Below are 17,584 nucleotides of genomic sequence, written 5' to 3'. Positions count from 1 at the left end.
CCTTTCAGGATGAGATTGGCAGAAATCCCACAGCCTAGACAATATATAAATGTTCCCAAGAGGTTGCGTCAAGGTGTTTGCTAGCTCACTTTCTCCCAAAGCTTTGCTCTAACCTATACTTTATCCTTCTCTGCAGGTACATGGGGATTACATACCTCCAAGTCCCCCAGCCCTGTTTCTTCAGCCCTACTATCTTCAGGCTATTTTCATAATCAGTGTACAGATTCCTTAGCTGGAGGAACTTCTAGAAAGAAACATCAAACAACTTTCTCATGCAGGAGTATGGGTCGGTCCATCAACATGACCAATTTTTTAAATTTCAAAATGATCTTATTAGATTTTCTCTATTTATACTCCATACGTCATTTTCTCTACGATTTCTCAGATGGATAGTTGATGGGAAAAAATACTCTAGAACAAGCCAGGATTCCCTTCTCTAATATCCTGGCAAGTGGTCATTCAGTCTTTATTTGAAAACCTTTAAAGACAGCGAACTTAACTACCACCCAAGGCAGTTCATGGCACTTTTAGAGAGATGTTTGATGTTCCTTCATCAGAAATAGAAATCTTCTATGTAATTCTCTCCCTTCTTCCCTCTACCACACTATTCCAAGTTCTGCAGCCTGAGCAAAAAAAAACCAATCCCTTTGCCACTTGGCAACCTTTCAGTCATGTAGAGATATGTCACATGTGGTTTGAAAATCTTTTCTCCATTGTAAACATTCTCAGTTCCTTCAATCTGTTATCTTGGAAGCCATCCTTTATATATGTTCCAGTTTGTCAAGTGTGCTTCTAAAAGATATGCTCTCCATATCTAGGTAAGACACACTTGTTTCAACATGACCAAGCCAAATAGAGAATTAAAAGTTCTCTTGCTCCTGACACTGGGCTTCTGACAACGCAAGTTAGGGCGACGACACATTCGGCTGCCACATCAGTCCGTTCAAACCTTGAGGACCTTTTCAAATGACATAGCCTAGAGCCCCCATCTCACCTATCCTATCTACACCTGTCCAGTTAAGTTTTCTGAACACAAGCATAAGATATTTCATTTACTTCTACTTTCCTCTCTCACCAGACTTAACCTAATTGCTATGGCTTGTCAGAGTCATTTTTGAATTCCTATTCATTCGTCCCTACTCATTTCATCTCAGCATTATGTCATCTTCAGAAAATGTTGCTACCCCATCTCTGTCATCATTTCTCCAAGTCCCTGGCAAAACTGCCGGATGTTGATTTGGGCTGATCCACTTTACCCGACTTGCTGGCTCCAGGAAGCGTTTCATGGTCCAGCTGAGTGAAGCAGTACCTTCTCCCTGTCTTGTTTTTGCTGTGAGGGAGGGACTCTTCAGGGGTGTACCTGTGGAGACAGCAGATAACCCTGCAGTCAAAATCAACTAAGATTCACCCTGAGCTACAGATGGCAGGTATAGGACTACAAGGAAGAAATTCTTTTCCCAGATGCATATGCACATTTCTTTATGCAATTTATGTGGAATGCCCATCCCACCCATCTTGGTCTATGAGATACTAGTGCTCTTCTTTAGTACCCATTTAAATTGCAACCTTTTTGAAGTCTTCCCTGATCACTCCACTAGCAATGGTCAACCTCTCCCAAATGCTAAATGTTTAATACATCTTAACTTATAGTGCAGTTATGCTTTTGAATATGTCTGTATTGGTGTCTTTTGTTTATATATCTCCTAGATTTCCCCTAATACGATTGCCCCTCTCATATAAGAATTTTTTTTTGAAAAAATAAAGAATAAAATCAATAAAATTAACCAATGTGGGGGGAAAAAAAATCTAACCTTATATGCAAAGTTCCCTACCTTTGTAGCCTCTGTCCCCAAGTCTCCACCCTCCACCCTCAATCTCTGCAAAGGAACAGTAGTTGGGGTTTTTCTGAAGAGAATCTGGGGTCCCTTATTAGATTGCCAAATCCTAATGACACGAACATGCATGTATCATGCATTTTTGTCCCCTCCTTTTTCCAGCATCTAGTATAGTGCCCTGCATATAATAGTTCAGTCAGTAAGTGTTGGTTGGCTGAATGCATAAATACCATCTCAGCAGATTATAAAAATCAAGAACTAGTATGCTCTGGAGATATTTTCAGTTTGGGATTAACCAAGGGGGAAGAAAGCCTGATTTCAAGCTGATACTGCAGGGGATAAGTCCTACACAACATATCAAATTCTTTGGAAATGCTGAGGATTTATTTACTTATAAATTATTTTATACAAATTTAAATTAATATTTATAAAATTTATTTTAATCAAGTTATCTTAAGTTTATAATTTTATAAATTTACTTCTCATAGATTTATTCATTAAATTTTGTAAATTCATTACAATTTACATGAAGATTCTGACAGCGCAGTAATAAGACAGGTCTGAATAATTTATCGGGCAGATCAGCGCTATGTTCTATATTTAATAAATTAACTTTGGTGATAGCTAACTAGGGTTTTAATGGTAACTAGAAGTTTCTAGATCTCTTCTTTCTTTTTTTAAATAAAAATGATTTATTTTTAATTAAAAATTTAAAAATAATTAAAAAAAACTATTTTTCCTAATTACATGTAAAGGTTGTCTCTTCTTAACAAACTTAACATCCCTCATGTTCTTACCAACAAAACGTTTAGCTCTGACATTATTCTATAAGTTACCCTGTAACATTATTATTTTCTATAAATAGAGACTGAATCTCTGTGATCCCTTCTTAGACTGAGACCTAGGGACCGTCGCTTCAGAAGTCACAGGAGCGCCTCCCAAAGGAGGGTTCTCTCCTCCCCCAGCGCTGCGGCTGCAAGGGAAGTCACAGGAGCGCCTCCCAAAGGAGGGTTCTCTCCTCCCCCAGCGCTGCGGCGGCAAGGGCGCTGCGCATGCGCGGCGAGGGCTGCGTCTCCCGCGGGGGAAGGGTCACGAGCGGCTCGGGACTGCCTCGGAGGCGCGGGCAGCCGCCCTACCTAAGCCGTGGGCGGGGCCGGCCTCTTTGCTGTCGCGGTGAGTGGAGCGGGCTATTGCCTCATCCATCTCCTGTTCAGAGACCTGGATGGGAACAGAGAGCAGACGTTAAGTTTCTCTGCCCCACACGAGGCGCGGCGGGCAGGGCCAAACCTCGCGATGGCCCGGCGACGCACGAAAAGCAGACGGAGATTATTAGCAGGCCCGCCCCCTACTGTGCGGTTCTAGTAGCGCAGGCTGACCACGGCCGCCGCCGCTGCGTGCGCCTGAATGGGCCCGGCTGCCGAGGCCCCCCCACGGTGTTGTGTCCCCGCCTTCCCGGCGCCTCCCTGAGCCTGTGGGCTCAGGCTCACTCGAGGGCTGGGAAAGGCTTCGGGAAGACTCTGGCGGCATCAGCAGCTTCCTGTTAGGGGCGCCCTCTAGAGCCTTCCCGCTCCTCCCGGCCGGTCCTCTCATCAGCCATAGCCTCCTTCAGTCCCGGCGGTGAGCGTGTTCTCCGCCAAGCCCGCGCCGCCGGAGCCCGGTTCCCCTTGGAACGGGAATCAAGGTAAGCTGAAAGGCCTTCCCCGCTCCTGTGTACTCGGTGTGGCCGTCACGAACGGCCCTCAGGACGGGAAACCTGTGGGGGAGGTGGGGGGGGGGGCGAGAGGGGGATGGGGGAGGCCCCGACTCCCGCATTTTGCTGAGAGGGAAACCGAGGCCGGAGACCTGGTTCCGCGGCAGAGGCCGGATTCCGGCTTGGGCTTGGGCTTTGTTTGGGCCGCAAGGTCTTGTGGCCCAAAGCCGAGTGCGTGGGTGATCGCCTTCCTCAGGCTCCCGCCAAAACGGGGCCGGTGCGATAGCTGCCCCAGCCTGGGGCTAGGCCCTCCTGGCTGCTCACCCAGCGCGCCAAAGGGCGGCCCGAGCTGGGCAGGCCCCTCAGCAGCCCCACAACCGGCTCGGGAAGGCGGCCTCTGAGCCTGCCCCTGATGCTGACTGTGTGACCGCCGCAAGCCGCGTGACCGCTTTTGACACTTGGTTGAATCCATGCGTCCCGTTGGGGTTGCCTATAGTACAGCCTCACAGAGTTGTTTTATATGTAAAAGAGTAGTCTGACCTATATTCCAGAAAGAAATGCCTCTATCCGATGCCCTCCCCCCAGGAAATTATATTTATTGCTTTTGCTTAAAAGTTTCCAGTGAGAGGAAACTTAATGCCTTTTGGCAAGCAGTTTGTTCCATCTGGGGATAGTTTTAATCCTTAGGAAGCTTTCCTTTAAGCTGAACCTCAGTTTACATTTTCTATATGTCCACTCCATGTGTTTTTTTTTTTTTCACACATTCTCATTCTCTCATATTCTCTCTCTCTCTTCCCCCTCCTCCTCCCCCTCTCTTTCTCCTGCCTCTCTCTCTCTCCCTTCTCCCCACCTCTCCCCCCACCCATCTTTTCTCTCTCACAGAGTATGATGATCCCTTTTGTAGATGAGAGATCTTCACATACTTGAAGTTAGGGCCAAACATCCCGATTCTTTTATCTGATAGTTATTATGGCATGAACTCAAGTTCCTTGACCAACTTTTTAATTTCTGATGAATGTAAAGTAGCATTCCTTGAAATCAAGGAGTATTTCCTTTTATTTATTTATTTTTTTATTTATTTTGCCTTTGCCTCATCAGCATCTGGAAGAATGTCTGGCACACAGTAGGTGCTTAACCAATATTTGCTCATTGATTGATTCTGGCTGCTTTTCTCTGGACACCCTAAGGCTTTTCAGTTCTTCAAATGTGGCACCCAGACATGAAGCAATACTGTTTAGCCTGGGGCAAAATATAGGGGTATACAACTAGTTCCTTATTCCTTGAATCTTTGTCTCTTTCACTGCAGCCTAAGATATTTTATCTTCAGTAGATTAACTTTTAGTCAATTCCAGGTTGGGACAGTATGCTTAAATATTTCAGTACTTTTACTTTCAGAAAGTTTTTCATGAAAACTGATTTTTGAATATAAAAGCAGAAGGAATGTGGTTTTGACTTAATATAGCTTTCTCAAATACTCAAATAAAATATGTAGCAAAAACAGTGATATTTTGGAGAAACATCCAGAAATTGGCTTTAATCTTTAAATGTATGGACTTAAATAGAATTAGGTATGAAGTTTGACCACCGAAGAAAAAATTATAATCATGTCTTGACTTTCACATCATATATTTCCGACATTCTTATTCACCTTCATAGAAAAGTACTTACAGAAGTATTTTTTAAAAGTATCTTTCCTAAATATTCAGCTCTTAGTGAAGGCAAAGCCTACTTTTAAATGAAAGAGCCAGAAAAAATATCAGTCTTAGAAACACTGAACGGTTTTCTCCTTGATTTGGTTTTACCATGATTCCAGACTTTCAACATTTCCAAGTGTGAGAGTTATTTTTTTGACATGAAAAGAAATAAAAAATACTAATCCTGCTGGCTCTTTTAAATACATGAATTATTTCTTACAGAGTTCTAACCATGCCAAGAGCCCTACCTACTTGCCCTTCATTCCAGAAATCACAATTTAGAAATATTGTCCATTTGACTTCACATGCTATAGATATAATAACTCCAGAGGTAGGTCCAGCACCTCACCACTCTGGCCTCAATTTGATTAATCCCAGAATGCGATTCTGCAACCATTATGAGTAACAGAAGAAAAGATAATCACTGTGGTATTTGTCTTGGAAAAACTTGAAAACTGTTGAGACTCATATGTTCAGTAACATAATGTACTATTGTCCTGAAAGCTAGGGCAATGTGAAAATCTATCAAACAACAACAACAAAAAATAGAACTTTGACCATAACAAAAATCCAGCATAGTATTAAAGCTAATGTCATGTTGACCTCCTAGGGAGATGAAGTCCATGAAAATAATTCATTTTCTTGAGATATACTTTTCCTGAGATATTCTTATGACTTGTATTGAGGTAGTCTAGCACTACCCACCATGAAAAATTTTCACAGTGGAACTAGAAATATAAACATACATATGTTAGTGGACAAGAGAGCTTACTTGGGTGGTTCAAGGTCATTCTAAGGATGGAAATGCCTTTTAGCAGTTTCAGCAAACTCCAGTGTGGTGGTCTAAGATGAATTGAGTTTCAGAATCAGTCATTGTTCTTGTTGTCCTTGAAAGGACTTGAAATCCAACCTATATTGAAGAGCTGCTAGTTGCAGACCATTGAGAACTTAATTCTTTGCTAAAGAGTGTAATAGTTGAATCATCTTCCTGAGTGGGGGCAGCTAGGTGGTATAGCATACAGAGTGGTGGACCTAGAATCAGGAAGACTCATTTTCCTGAGTTCAAATCCTGTCACAGGCTCTTAATAGCACAGACACTAGAGCAAGTCACTTAACCCTATTTTCCTCATCTAAAATGAGCTAGAGAAAGAAATGAAAAAAACACTCCACTATCTTTGCCAAGAAAATGCCAAATGGGGTCACAAAGAGTCAGACATGACTGAAAAAACAAAAAAATCTTCTGGTCGGGAAAAAAATAAAGTTTCTTTGTGAAAGGTGATGATAGTTATGCAGTTATTTAAGGTTGGGTTGAAAGTTGAGGCCCCTGAAAAAGATGAGAACCATTCCTTCAATGATCTGATCAGTGAGGCTGAGCAGTATCTAAACTATTACTCAGGAAGAGAAAGAGAGAAAGAAAAGGAGAATTGATTAAGCAAAGATCAGAGAAGTCAGATGAGAAAGGTAAAATTCTTGAGCATTATGATTGTCAAGAGGAAAGAATTAGAAAGATTTGCAGATGACATCCTCACAATCCTAGAAAATAGGTAAGGTACTATTGCTTTCTCTATTTTACAGAGGAATTTGTAATTTTACAGATGAAACTTGTCCAGGGTCAAGCAACTAAGTGTCAGAAATGAATTTGAACTCAGGTCTTCCTGTCTCTAGATCCAGCTCTCTATCCTGTGGGGCTCCTAGAAGGCATGGTGACCAAAGTGCAAAATGTTGATCGATACAAAGATAAGTAAGCTAGAAGGGAATTTAAGGGAGGTAACTTGATCTCCTTTTTCATATCACTTTTTGGTATTCCTATCTAGAAATCTGCTAGCCAGTAATGTTATGTAACCAGAATTTATCCAAGAACTCAAAGTAAACAAGAGAGATTTGAAAACCCAAAAGCAATGCATTAAGGCTCCTGTATTTTATTTCAAGGACAATCTCTCTGATCCTTGTTCAGATCTTACTTAGTATGGCATCTAAACATAGTTTAGTCCATCTTAGATATATAGTTTCAGATTAGGAGCGCCAAAATGGATAGATCGTAGAATTTAGAGTCAGCAGAGACCTTTAGATCATCTAATCTTACTCTCAGGAAACTGGATTAACTGTATTAATAACATATATGTGGTAGGTACCAGAGTCAAGATTGGGGTTCAGATTGTCTGTCTCTAAATCCAATGTTTTCTGGAACCAGGCAGGAATGGGGGTTGGGAAGATGGCAGAGTTGCTCAGAAAGACCCACTGACTGTTGGAAGATGTAAAAGTCAATAATAAGAGAATGGAGATTAAGGCATAGGTGGGCTATTATATGTATGATGGAAGGGGTGCACATGTTAATATGATCACAGATCTCTCCTAAGTTCATAACAGGGTGAAAAAAATTTAGACATTTTCCCTGTTACAGATTGCTTTGTACATTCAATTTCCTTTTTATTGGAAATATGATAATAGGAAAGATAATAAATCATAACCTCCTTTTCACAGTGGAAAGGGCAATGAATTTGAAGGTAGAAGAGTCAAACCCTCATTGTTCTACAGGTTTACAGAGTCACTACAGGACTGGTGAGTCATTGTACCTCTTTGGGTCTCACTTTCCTTGTCTGTAAAATAAGAGAGTTCTTTACGAATCCAGTGTTTTCTTTACTTTTCTCTAGTCTTGTGCCACCTCTCCTTTTTCTGCCTTTCCTCTTCACACACACACACACACACATACACACTTCTTCTCCCCTTCTGTCTTTCCCTCCCTCTCCCTCCCTTTCTCCCTCTCTTTCTCCCTTTCCCTCTCCTTTCCTCTCTCCTGTTTCTCTCCCTCTCCTTGTTCCTCTCTCCCTCTCTCTCTTTTCTTCTCACTACCAGGATCACTCAAGATAGTGCTCTGGGTAATAATAAGGTTCTGATGCTAAGCTCTGATCCCCTGAACATGGGATAGAAGAAGAGGAGAAAGAAATACTCCCTGAGTCTACTCTAAATTATAGCCTAATAAGTTCCCAATTGCTTAATAATTTAAATTTCCAATCATTTAAAAAATGGTTACTGATCTCTAGTACAATAGTACTTCTTATCATTATATAGTTAGATAGTTTAGTAAAGGATCTGGGTTCAAATACTGGCTCTGCCATTGGAAATCCCCTTGGGAAATCACTTTTTGAGCCTTAATTTGTGAATTGAATCAAATAATAGCTACCATTTATATAGTGCTTTAACATCTGTAAAGTGCTTTACATTTGTATCCTTAAAATTATTTTATCCTCAAAATGGCCCTGAGAGGTAGACACTGACCTCAAAAGGCCCCTTTCAGCTCTAGGATCCTAAACTTATCATACCTATATAGTTTTTCACCTTTTACTTGGAAATGACACCAGTAAACAAATAAACATCCCTTGATGTTCCTAGGATCCTGAAACAGCTACAATTTTACTCCTTTTCCTTGTAGATATCCTCAATAAACAACCTAAAAAACCCCCTATTCCTTAGGATAGGCATGCTGGGGTACAATGAAAAGTTGTAGAAGAGAATGTAAATCTAAACTATTTATTTTATGACTTTTAGAATTTTAATACACTACTATGGTGCTTAGTTTCATCCATTTAATCCTCTCTGTTGGTTAGAAGGAAGGCTTCCAATATGAAATTAAACACAAGAATTTCTTCAATCCCACATGGCACTACCTCATGTTATTCCATTATAACACTGCACTGGGATTTCTTTTTCTTTTTTTTTTTTTTTAAATAAACCTTTTTATTTTCAAAACATATGCATAGATAATTTTCAATATTCACCCTTGCAATGCGATTGCTTTTTAAATGATCTTAAAAACAAAGTTTCCTATACAGTTTACCTGAAAGGCCAAGTTTTATTTATTTAGAGGAAGATTCACATGTGATTCAAGGGATTTGAAGTCCAATTTTTAATAGCTTATAAAACCAACCTTTGAGGCAGAACCAAGATGGCTCAGTAAAGGCAGAGCTTTGCCAGAGCTCTCCCACAAATTCCTCAAAAATACTTTTAAATAATGTCTCTAAACAAATTCTAGAGTAACAGAATTCACCAATGGTTTGTGCAAAACAATTTTTTGGCCCAAGACAACTTAGAAAATCATCATGAAAGGTTTGTTGCACCAAGGTAAGAGAAGAGCCCAGTCCAACACAGGCTACAACAGCACAGACAAGCCTCAGCAAATCAGGAGCAGGTCTTGGAGCAACAATCAGTGGCAGCAGTGGCAATTTCCAGAACTCTGAGCTCACAGATTTATAAGGATCCCTTTGCTAGCACCATGCAAAGAACTCTGCTTCATTTCCTGTATTTGGATTTGGGAGGATGGGCACTAGCATAGCTGAGCTGGAAGCCACAGGAAAGCAGAGAGACTTGCACAATTCTAGGGTTGAAGAAAAGTGCTTGTGATCACTAACAAAACAGTTTAAGACTATAGAAAACACATCTTCCTATATCATACCATCTTGGAAAGTAAAAAACCTACAGGTCCCCAAAATTACCTCTGAAAACAGCTGCACAAAAAACTTGAAGCTTGGAACAGTGCCCCTCTCCGTTTGGAAATAGAAGCCCATTTTAGTAGAGAATTAAAAGTTTAAAAAAAATAGGCTGGGAAAATGAGCAAATAACAGAAAAAAATTACTTTGAAAGAGTTACAATGGTAACAAGGAAGTTCAAAACACAATCATAAGAAGACAACAAAGTCAAAATTCCTGCATCCAAAGCCTCAAAGAAAAATATGATGATCTCAGGCCATGGAAGAGCTTAAAAAGATTTAAAAAGTCAAATAAGAGATAAAGGAAAGATTGGGAAGAAAAATGAGGGTGATGCAAGAAAAGTATAAAAAAAGAGTTAATAGCTTTGTTAACAAGGCACAACAAAAATACTGAAGAAATTAATACCTTAAAAACATACTAGGCAAAATAGTAAAAGAGGCACAAAAATCCAGTGAAGAGAAAAATGCCTTAAAAAGCAGAATTGGCCAAATGGAAAAAATACAAAAATCTGTCCAAATGGAAAAAAATATATACAAAGATTCAGTGAAGAGAAGAACTACTTAAAAGGCAGAATTGGCCAAATGGTAAAGAAGGTACAAGAGCTTACTGAAGAAAATAATTCCTTAAAAGTTAGAATTAGGCAAATAGAAGCTAATGATTTTATGAGACATGAAGAAACAATTAAATAAAATCAAAAGAGTTAAAAGAGAAGAAAATGTGAATTATCTTATTGGAAAAATGACTGACCTAGAAAATAGATTCAAGAGAGATGTCTTAAAAATTACTGAACCATCTGAAAGTCATGATAAAAAAAAAAGAGCTTAGACAACATCTTTCAAGAAATTTTCAAGGATAACACCTTGATATTCTAGAATCAGAGAGCAAAATAGAAATCGAAAGAATCCACCGATCACCTCCTAAAGGAAATTCCAAAATGAAAATTCCCAGAAATATTATAGCCAAATTCCAGAGTTCCTAGGTCAAGGAGAAAATCTTCCAAGCAGTCAAAAGAAACAATTCAAATACCATGGAGCCACATTTAGGATTTAAGAGTTACAGCTTTAAATTAAAAGATCAGAGGACTTGGAATATGATATTCCAGAAAGCAGCAGAGGTAAGATTATAATCAAGAATTACCTATCCAGCAAAGCTAAGTATAATCCTTTAGTGTAAAAAAAAAAAAATGGATATTCAATGCAATTGAAAACTTTCAAGAATTCCCTTTTGAAAAGACAAGAGCTAAATGGAAAAATTGACTTTCAAATACAAAATGAGAAATCATAAGAAATTTAATAAGATTAAACTGTTTATATTCCTACATGGAAAAATTATAACTCCAAAAAATTTTCTCGTTAATAGAGTAGGTAGAAAGCATATATACAGACAAAAAATAGAGCTACGACTTGAATATAATGATATAATTATCTTTAAAAAACTAAGGGATGAGAAAGATGTATATAGTGGAAAATGAATGGGAGGCGTAAAAATTTATCTTAACATAAAAAAGACTTTCAAGACATTTAACAGTGGAGGGGGAAATGAGGGAAGGAAGGAGGGAAATAAATGAATCTTACTCTTATTGAAACTGGCTCAAAGGAAATAATATAACATACCCGGGTATAGAAATCTATTTTATCATATAGAAAAGTAGGAAGGGAAGAGAATAAGAGAAGGGAAGTGGAGAGCTACTAGAAGAGTCAATTTGGGGATGTAAAAGTCAAAAGCAAAATCCTTTTTTTGAGAATGGACTGGGTAAATGGAAAAAGAAATAGAGATGGGGAGAGTATAGGATAAATAGGGAGGAAACAGGATGGAAATAAATGCATACTTGGTAATCATAATCATTACTATGGGAAAAAAATTTAAAATTAGTTTCTCTGATAAAGACTTGTTTCTCAAGCACATAGAAAATTGAGTGAAATGGGGAACACTAACACAAAGACACCATGCCATGTGCCTTGGCATAACCAAACAAAAAGAATCTTACTACAGAAAGTTTTTATAGAGAAGACCAAGACACAATCTCAGAGGACAACAAAGTCAAAACACCTAAGGGAAAAATCCTAAAAAAAAATAGGAAGTGGTCTCATGGAAGAGCTTCATAAGGAGCTTTAAAATCATAAAAGAGATAGAAGAAAAATTGGGAAAAGAAATGAGAATTCTGCAAGAAAATTGTGAAAAAAGAGTCAATGGCTTAGAAAATTGCTTAAAGAGTAGAACTAGTCAAATGGAAAGGGAGATTTAAAAATATCTACTAAAGAAAACAACTCAGTGAAGAGTGAAATTGGCCAAATGGAAAAGAAAATGCAAAAACTAATTGACCTTAAAATTTAAAACTCTTGTTATTATTTAACATTTTATAATAATAAAAATAATATTTATTTAGTGATTATATTAACTAAAAAATTAATCTTAAAAGTTTGAATTGGGCAGGTGGAAGCTTATGACTAACAGACTGGAAAGAAATGCATAGTTGGTAATCATAATCATTAACTGTGGAAAAAAAAATTTACAATTAGTTTCTCTAATAAAGACTTTGTTTATCAAATGACTATAATCAAGAATCACTTACCCAGAAAGATTAAGTATAATACATCAAGGGGGAGAAATGGTCATTCAATGAAATGAAATAATTTAAAGCTTTCATAAAGAGAATATCAGAACTAAACCAAAAATCTGACCTACAATATCAAGACCTAGAGAAGTACAAAGAGTGAAAAGAGAAAAGAAAACATTAAGGGATTCAATAGAATGAACCCGTTTATATCCATACATGGAAAGATGGTACTTAAAATGCTTTTAAATTGTATCAATAATAGCAGAGTTATAAAGTATATAGAAGAAATGGGAATAAGATAAATTTGAAGAAATGACAAAAAAATTAAGGGACGAGAAAGAGTAGTATACTGGGTATAGAAGGAAGTGATAGAATGGTGTAAATTATTTTATATGAACAGGCACAAAAAACCTTAAGGGAGGGAAAGATGAGAGACTGGGCAATGAACACTGCTTGAATCTCATAAGTACTGGCTAAAAGAGGGAATAATACATACCATCAGTTTTATATAGAAATCTATCTTACCCAATAGGTAAGTAGGAGGGGAGGAGAATAAGTGAGGGGATGGGGTTGGGACTGACAAAAGGGAGGGCAGATCAGGGGAGGTGGTAGACAGAAGCAAAACAGGGAAAAGAGCAGGGGTAAGATGAAAAGGAGAGAACAAACAGGAGGAAGCATAGGATAAAGGGAAATACACAGGTGGTAATCATAACTGTGATTGTGAATGGTATGAATTCTCCTATAAAATGGATGCAAATAGTAAAGTGAATCAAAAACCAGAATCCTACTAATATGTTGTTTACAAGAAACACATTTTAACCACACACACACACACACACACACACACAAAACACACAATAAAGGTAAGCAGAATCTGTTATGCTTCAGCTAAAGTAAAAACAAAACAAAATAAGGATAGTAATTTTGATCTTAGACCATGAAGTAAAAATAGACCTAATTCAAAAGATGTAAGGAAAGAAACTACATCTCGCTAAAATGTATCATAGGCAATGATGCAGATCTACGGAAAGGGGAAAATCCATGACCAAATAAGAGAGCATTACAAAATGCAAAAGAGATATTTTTGTTTTTGTTCAAGAAAAACCAATTCAACCAAGATTAGAAGGAAAGTAGAAAATGGAAAAACAATTTTCACAAGTGTCTCTGATAAAGGCTTTCTCAAATATATAGAGAGCCGAATCAAATTTATAAGAATTCAAGCCATTCCCCAGTTGATAAATGATCAAAGGATATGAATAAGTAATTGTGAATTACAGAAATCAAAGGTATCTATATGCATTTGAAGAAGTAATTTAAATCATTTTGATTAGAGAAATGCAAATTAAAACAACTCTGAGATACTACTTTATATCCATCAATCTGATAAGTTTCTGCTAAGTCAAGAATATTGGAAAGGATGGGGGAAAACTGGGCAGGAGTGCACTGTTGGTGAAGTTATGTATTGATCCACCCATTCTAGGGAACAGTTTGGAAACATGCTCAAAGGACAACCAAACTGTGCATACCCTTTGATTCATCAACAGGTCCGTATCCCAAAGAGATTATTAAAAAGGGAAATGTGGAAAAATATTTATTGCCGTCCTTTTCATGGTGGCAAAATATTGGAAATTATAGCAATGCTCATCAATTGGGGAATGACAAGACAAGCTGTAATAGATGAATGATATAAGAAATGGTGAACAGGGGCAGCTAGATAGCCTTCTTAATGGTGAGGAAGAGAATTTGGAACTCAAATTTTGAAAAAAAAATGTGAAAATTGTTTTTACAAGTAATTAGGAAAAAGGAAATATTAATTAAGATAAAAAAAACTAACCTTCATTTTTTTGAGCAAAGGGAAAAGACACACATTTATCTCAAAAGAGAAACTGACCATTTCTGGGACAAATAGTCTAACACCTCAAGAAAAAACTAAAGTTCTCATTAAGAAATGGAAACCTGTATTTTTCAAATTCAAAGAAATTTTTTTTTCTAAGCGGAGCATTTTATGAACTTAGCTCTAAAAGCACTTAAGAAATGCCCAGCCAGAGAGATAAAATTTTTTGCCCAGTAGTTCACTGGTTCAAGTATATCATTTAAGTCTAAGAACTTAGGTGAAATTAAATTCCAACATGAGTGCAAATCTATGAAAAACATATCCTAGTTGTAGCTCTTATTTCATTCAGCATTTATTTATGCTTTTTCCCACAGGATCATTGCTTGTCATTAACAAGTTATCACTGATTTGACCCTAAAAATTATTATTTGAGATAGAGACTAGAAATGTGTAAAGAGAAAACTCTTTCGATTAAGACAGGTGAGACCCTCTCTATACTCAAGTAGTGTAAAGCTAAAATTAGGTGATTTGCTTAAAGTCACAAACAGGTATGTGTCACAGAAAGGATTTGATCTTAAGTCTTATCAGATTTAAAGTAGGTCCTCTATCTGCTATATTATGTGTATAGTATGCTGGCTCTCATTAATTGCCTACCACCTCTTATTAATGACTCTACCACATTCTCTTTGGAAAAAGAGAGGGAAAGTTTCTAAAATTTTTTAGAAAATGTTTTAATTTATTACTAAGCATTAATTTAGTGAATTGGCCTAAGTGAAAAAAACCATCCAGTAAATTGCTATGAAGATGTTATTCTTTCCCAAGATGGCAACAATAATCTTGCAATTATTAACAATGCTGCCAAAACATTGTATGCTCTTTTTGTAGTGGCTAGAAACTGGAAACTGAATGGATGTCCATCAGTTGGAGAATGGCTGAATAAATTGTGGTATATGAAAATTATGGAATAATACTGTTCTGTAAGAAATGACCAACAGGATGATTTCAGAAAGGCCTGGAGAGACTTACACGAACTGATGCTGAGTGAAATGAGCAGGACCAGGAGATCATTATATACTTCAACAACAATACTAGATGATGACCAGTTCTGATGGACCTGGCCATCCTCAGCAACGAGATCAACCAAATCATTTCTAATGGAGCAGTAATGAACTGAACTAGCTATGCCCAGAAAAAGAACTCTGGGAGATGACTAAAAACCATTACATTGAATTCCCAATCCCTATATTTATGCACACATGCATTTTTGATTTCCTTCACAAGCTAATTGTACAATAATTCAGAGTCTGATTCTTTTTGTACAGCAAAATAATGTTTTGGTCATGTATACTTATTGTGTATCTAATTTATATTTTAATATATTTAACATCTACTGGTCATCCTGCCATCTAGGGGAGGGGGTGGGGGGGTAAGAGGTGAAAAATTGGAACAAGAGGTTTGGCAATTGTTAATGCTGTAAAGTTACCCATGTATATATCCTGTAAATAAAAGGCTATTAAATTAAAAAAAAAAAAAAAAAAAAACACATTGTATGCTTAAAAAAAAAAAGCTTGGATGACCATCAATCTTAACCTACTTTCCCTCTACCAAATAAGAGTACTGATTAGGCTAACATCTATGTCCTACCTCCCTACAGGCCAGTTAGATTTGCTCTGTTTCCTTAAAATGATCTAGTTCTAACCAAATCAACCTGACCTACATACCTGGTGTTTTGGTATTCTTGTCAATTTTAGAAATATCCTGAGGTTTTGTCCTCTTTTAGAAGTGGCAGTTGGTATGACAGACTTAGCCCTTCTCAGCAATACAGCAATCCAAGAAAATTCCAATATCCTTGGGATAGAAAATGCTATCCATATCTATAGAAAGAGCTACTTTCACTTTTTTTATTTGTGTTTTTTTCCTCATGGTTTTTCCCTTTTATTGTGACTTTTCTTTTACAACATGACATGGAAATATGTTTATAATGATTGTACATGTATAACCAACATCAAAAACAAAACCAAAAAAAAAGGGAAGGAAGGAAAAAAATGGAACTCAAAACCTTACAAAAGTGAATACTGAAAACTATCTTTACATATAATTGGAAAAATAAAAGACTATTAAAATTGAAAAAAAAGTGGCACTTGGGTTTGGGGTTACTATACTGTTTTCCCACACGTTTGTGTGAAACAAAAGGTATTCACTATAGTGAATAGTATATATTCACTATAATACTTTTCCTCATAATAGGGACCTTGCAAGTTCATTCCATGTGAAGAGATCAAATCGATCAATAACTGCTCCAAATATATGCTCTTTGGATTAGGCTATACACAATAGACCCTCTTTAAACTCAAGAAGTAGCATTTTATACTTCACCTTTGGGTTTGGGTGCCGACTGATGATGAGGCTAACTGGTCCTGGGCCACATTCACTCAGAATGGCATAAGCTTCACTTAAAGCAGCATGACGGAGGCTGACAGAATCTGCTTCCAAGATTTGGTCACCACGACTAAGGAAGCAAACACAATCAGCATTTCAATTAGCAGGGAAAATATTATCTTTTAGTATCTCTTCTCAATGACCTCCCTCCCTCTTTCAATAAAGCACTCCACTGCAACAAATATAATCCAGCAAAATGAAGCCACATATTGGCAATGTTCAAAAATGTATGTCTTATTTAAAGGCTAACATCCACCAAATTTCTGTTGAGGAACAAGAGACATGCTTCAGAACTATGTCCAAAGACAAATTTCTTGCCAAAATTTTAGATTGAAAAATGGTACCTCTTTCTGCATTGGATACCAATACCACAGCAGATCATTCAGAAAATCAACTCAATACAAATATTGGCATAGGCCACTGTCTGTCCACTATGATGTTTTCAAAAGAAGCATAGACAAAATAATTCTCACCACTAGTTTCTTTATTCCTACCATCTTGAAATGATTAATGTAACATAATTTACAGAAAAAAGCTCACAAAAGCCTGTTCAAAAATTTACAGAACCATTCCAAACTCAAGCTAATGAGATATTTGGGACGAGCTGCCTATTTTCCCTTTAAATTAGGGACAGGGAAGCAAGCTTTATAAAACAAAGACTCTTTTGTATAAGGATTTAAATATGTTCACTTGGTGGGCTCCAGACATATGGAAACATTCAAAAAAGAATCATCATCTTGGGATGTCATTAAAGAAAATATATACTTCCAGTAATCAAGGGGAAAAAATCTGCTAATGTGTTTTTGGACAATTTATTGATTCTTCTTTTTAAAGTGCAAATTCACAATGAAAATCAGCTAATAATAACTACAAGAGATTACTAGACATCCCAAAAATAAATTCAGGTAATATTATTGTAACAATCCTCCATTACTTCAAGGACATCCAAAGCTAAGAAGAATGTGATGTGGCTACTGAAATATGAAAGCTTTAATCAGTGTGCCTTCTTGCAGTATTTGCTAGCTTGTTTTGAATAGGTGGGCATAGCTCT

The 17,584-nt window shown here is 37.3% G+C and overlaps 1 protein-coding gene and 1 long non-coding RNA gene across 8 annotated transcripts in view; one reads left to right on the top strand and one right to left on the bottom strand.

Moving 5' to 3' along the window:
• PDZD2 (PDZ domain containing 2) overlaps nucleotides 1-17,584 on the bottom strand; it is a 348,056-nt gene that overhangs the window by 43,216 nt on the left and 287,256 nt on the right. For all 6 annotated transcript variants that reach the window (XM_031945886.1, XM_031945887.1, XM_031945889.1 and 3 more), the window contains 3 exons: nucleotides 16,471-16,603; nucleotides 2,972-3,053; nucleotides 1,257-1,360 (listed from right to left, as the gene is read on the bottom strand). In XM_031945886.1, coding sequence (XP_031801746.1) covers nucleotides 1,257-1,360; nucleotides 2,972-3,053; nucleotides 16,471-16,603 — 319 coding nt within the window. The remainder of the gene's footprint in view (nucleotides 1-1,256; nucleotides 1,361-2,971; nucleotides 3,054-16,470; nucleotides 16,604-17,584) is intronic.
• Nucleotides 3,049-17,584, top strand: part of LOC116420500 — a 40,670-nt gene continuing 26,134 nt past the window's right edge. For both annotated transcript variants that reach the window (XR_004230836.1, XR_004230837.1), the window contains exons 1-2: nucleotides 3,049-3,516; nucleotides 7,701-7,778. This is a non-coding gene — a long non-coding RNA (uncharacterized LOC116420500). The remainder of the gene's footprint in view (nucleotides 3,517-7,700; nucleotides 7,779-17,584) is intronic.

The sequence above is a fragment of the Sarcophilus harrisii genome, chromosome 1, assembly GCF_902635505.1.
Source record: "Sarcophilus harrisii chromosome 1, mSarHar1.11, whole genome shotgun sequence".
Lineage (NCBI taxonomy): Eukaryota > Metazoa > Chordata > Mammalia > Dasyuromorphia > Dasyuridae > Sarcophilus > Sarcophilus harrisii.
Note: the sequence above shows the minus strand (reverse complement) of the source record. Positions and strands in the feature narration are given on the sequence as shown.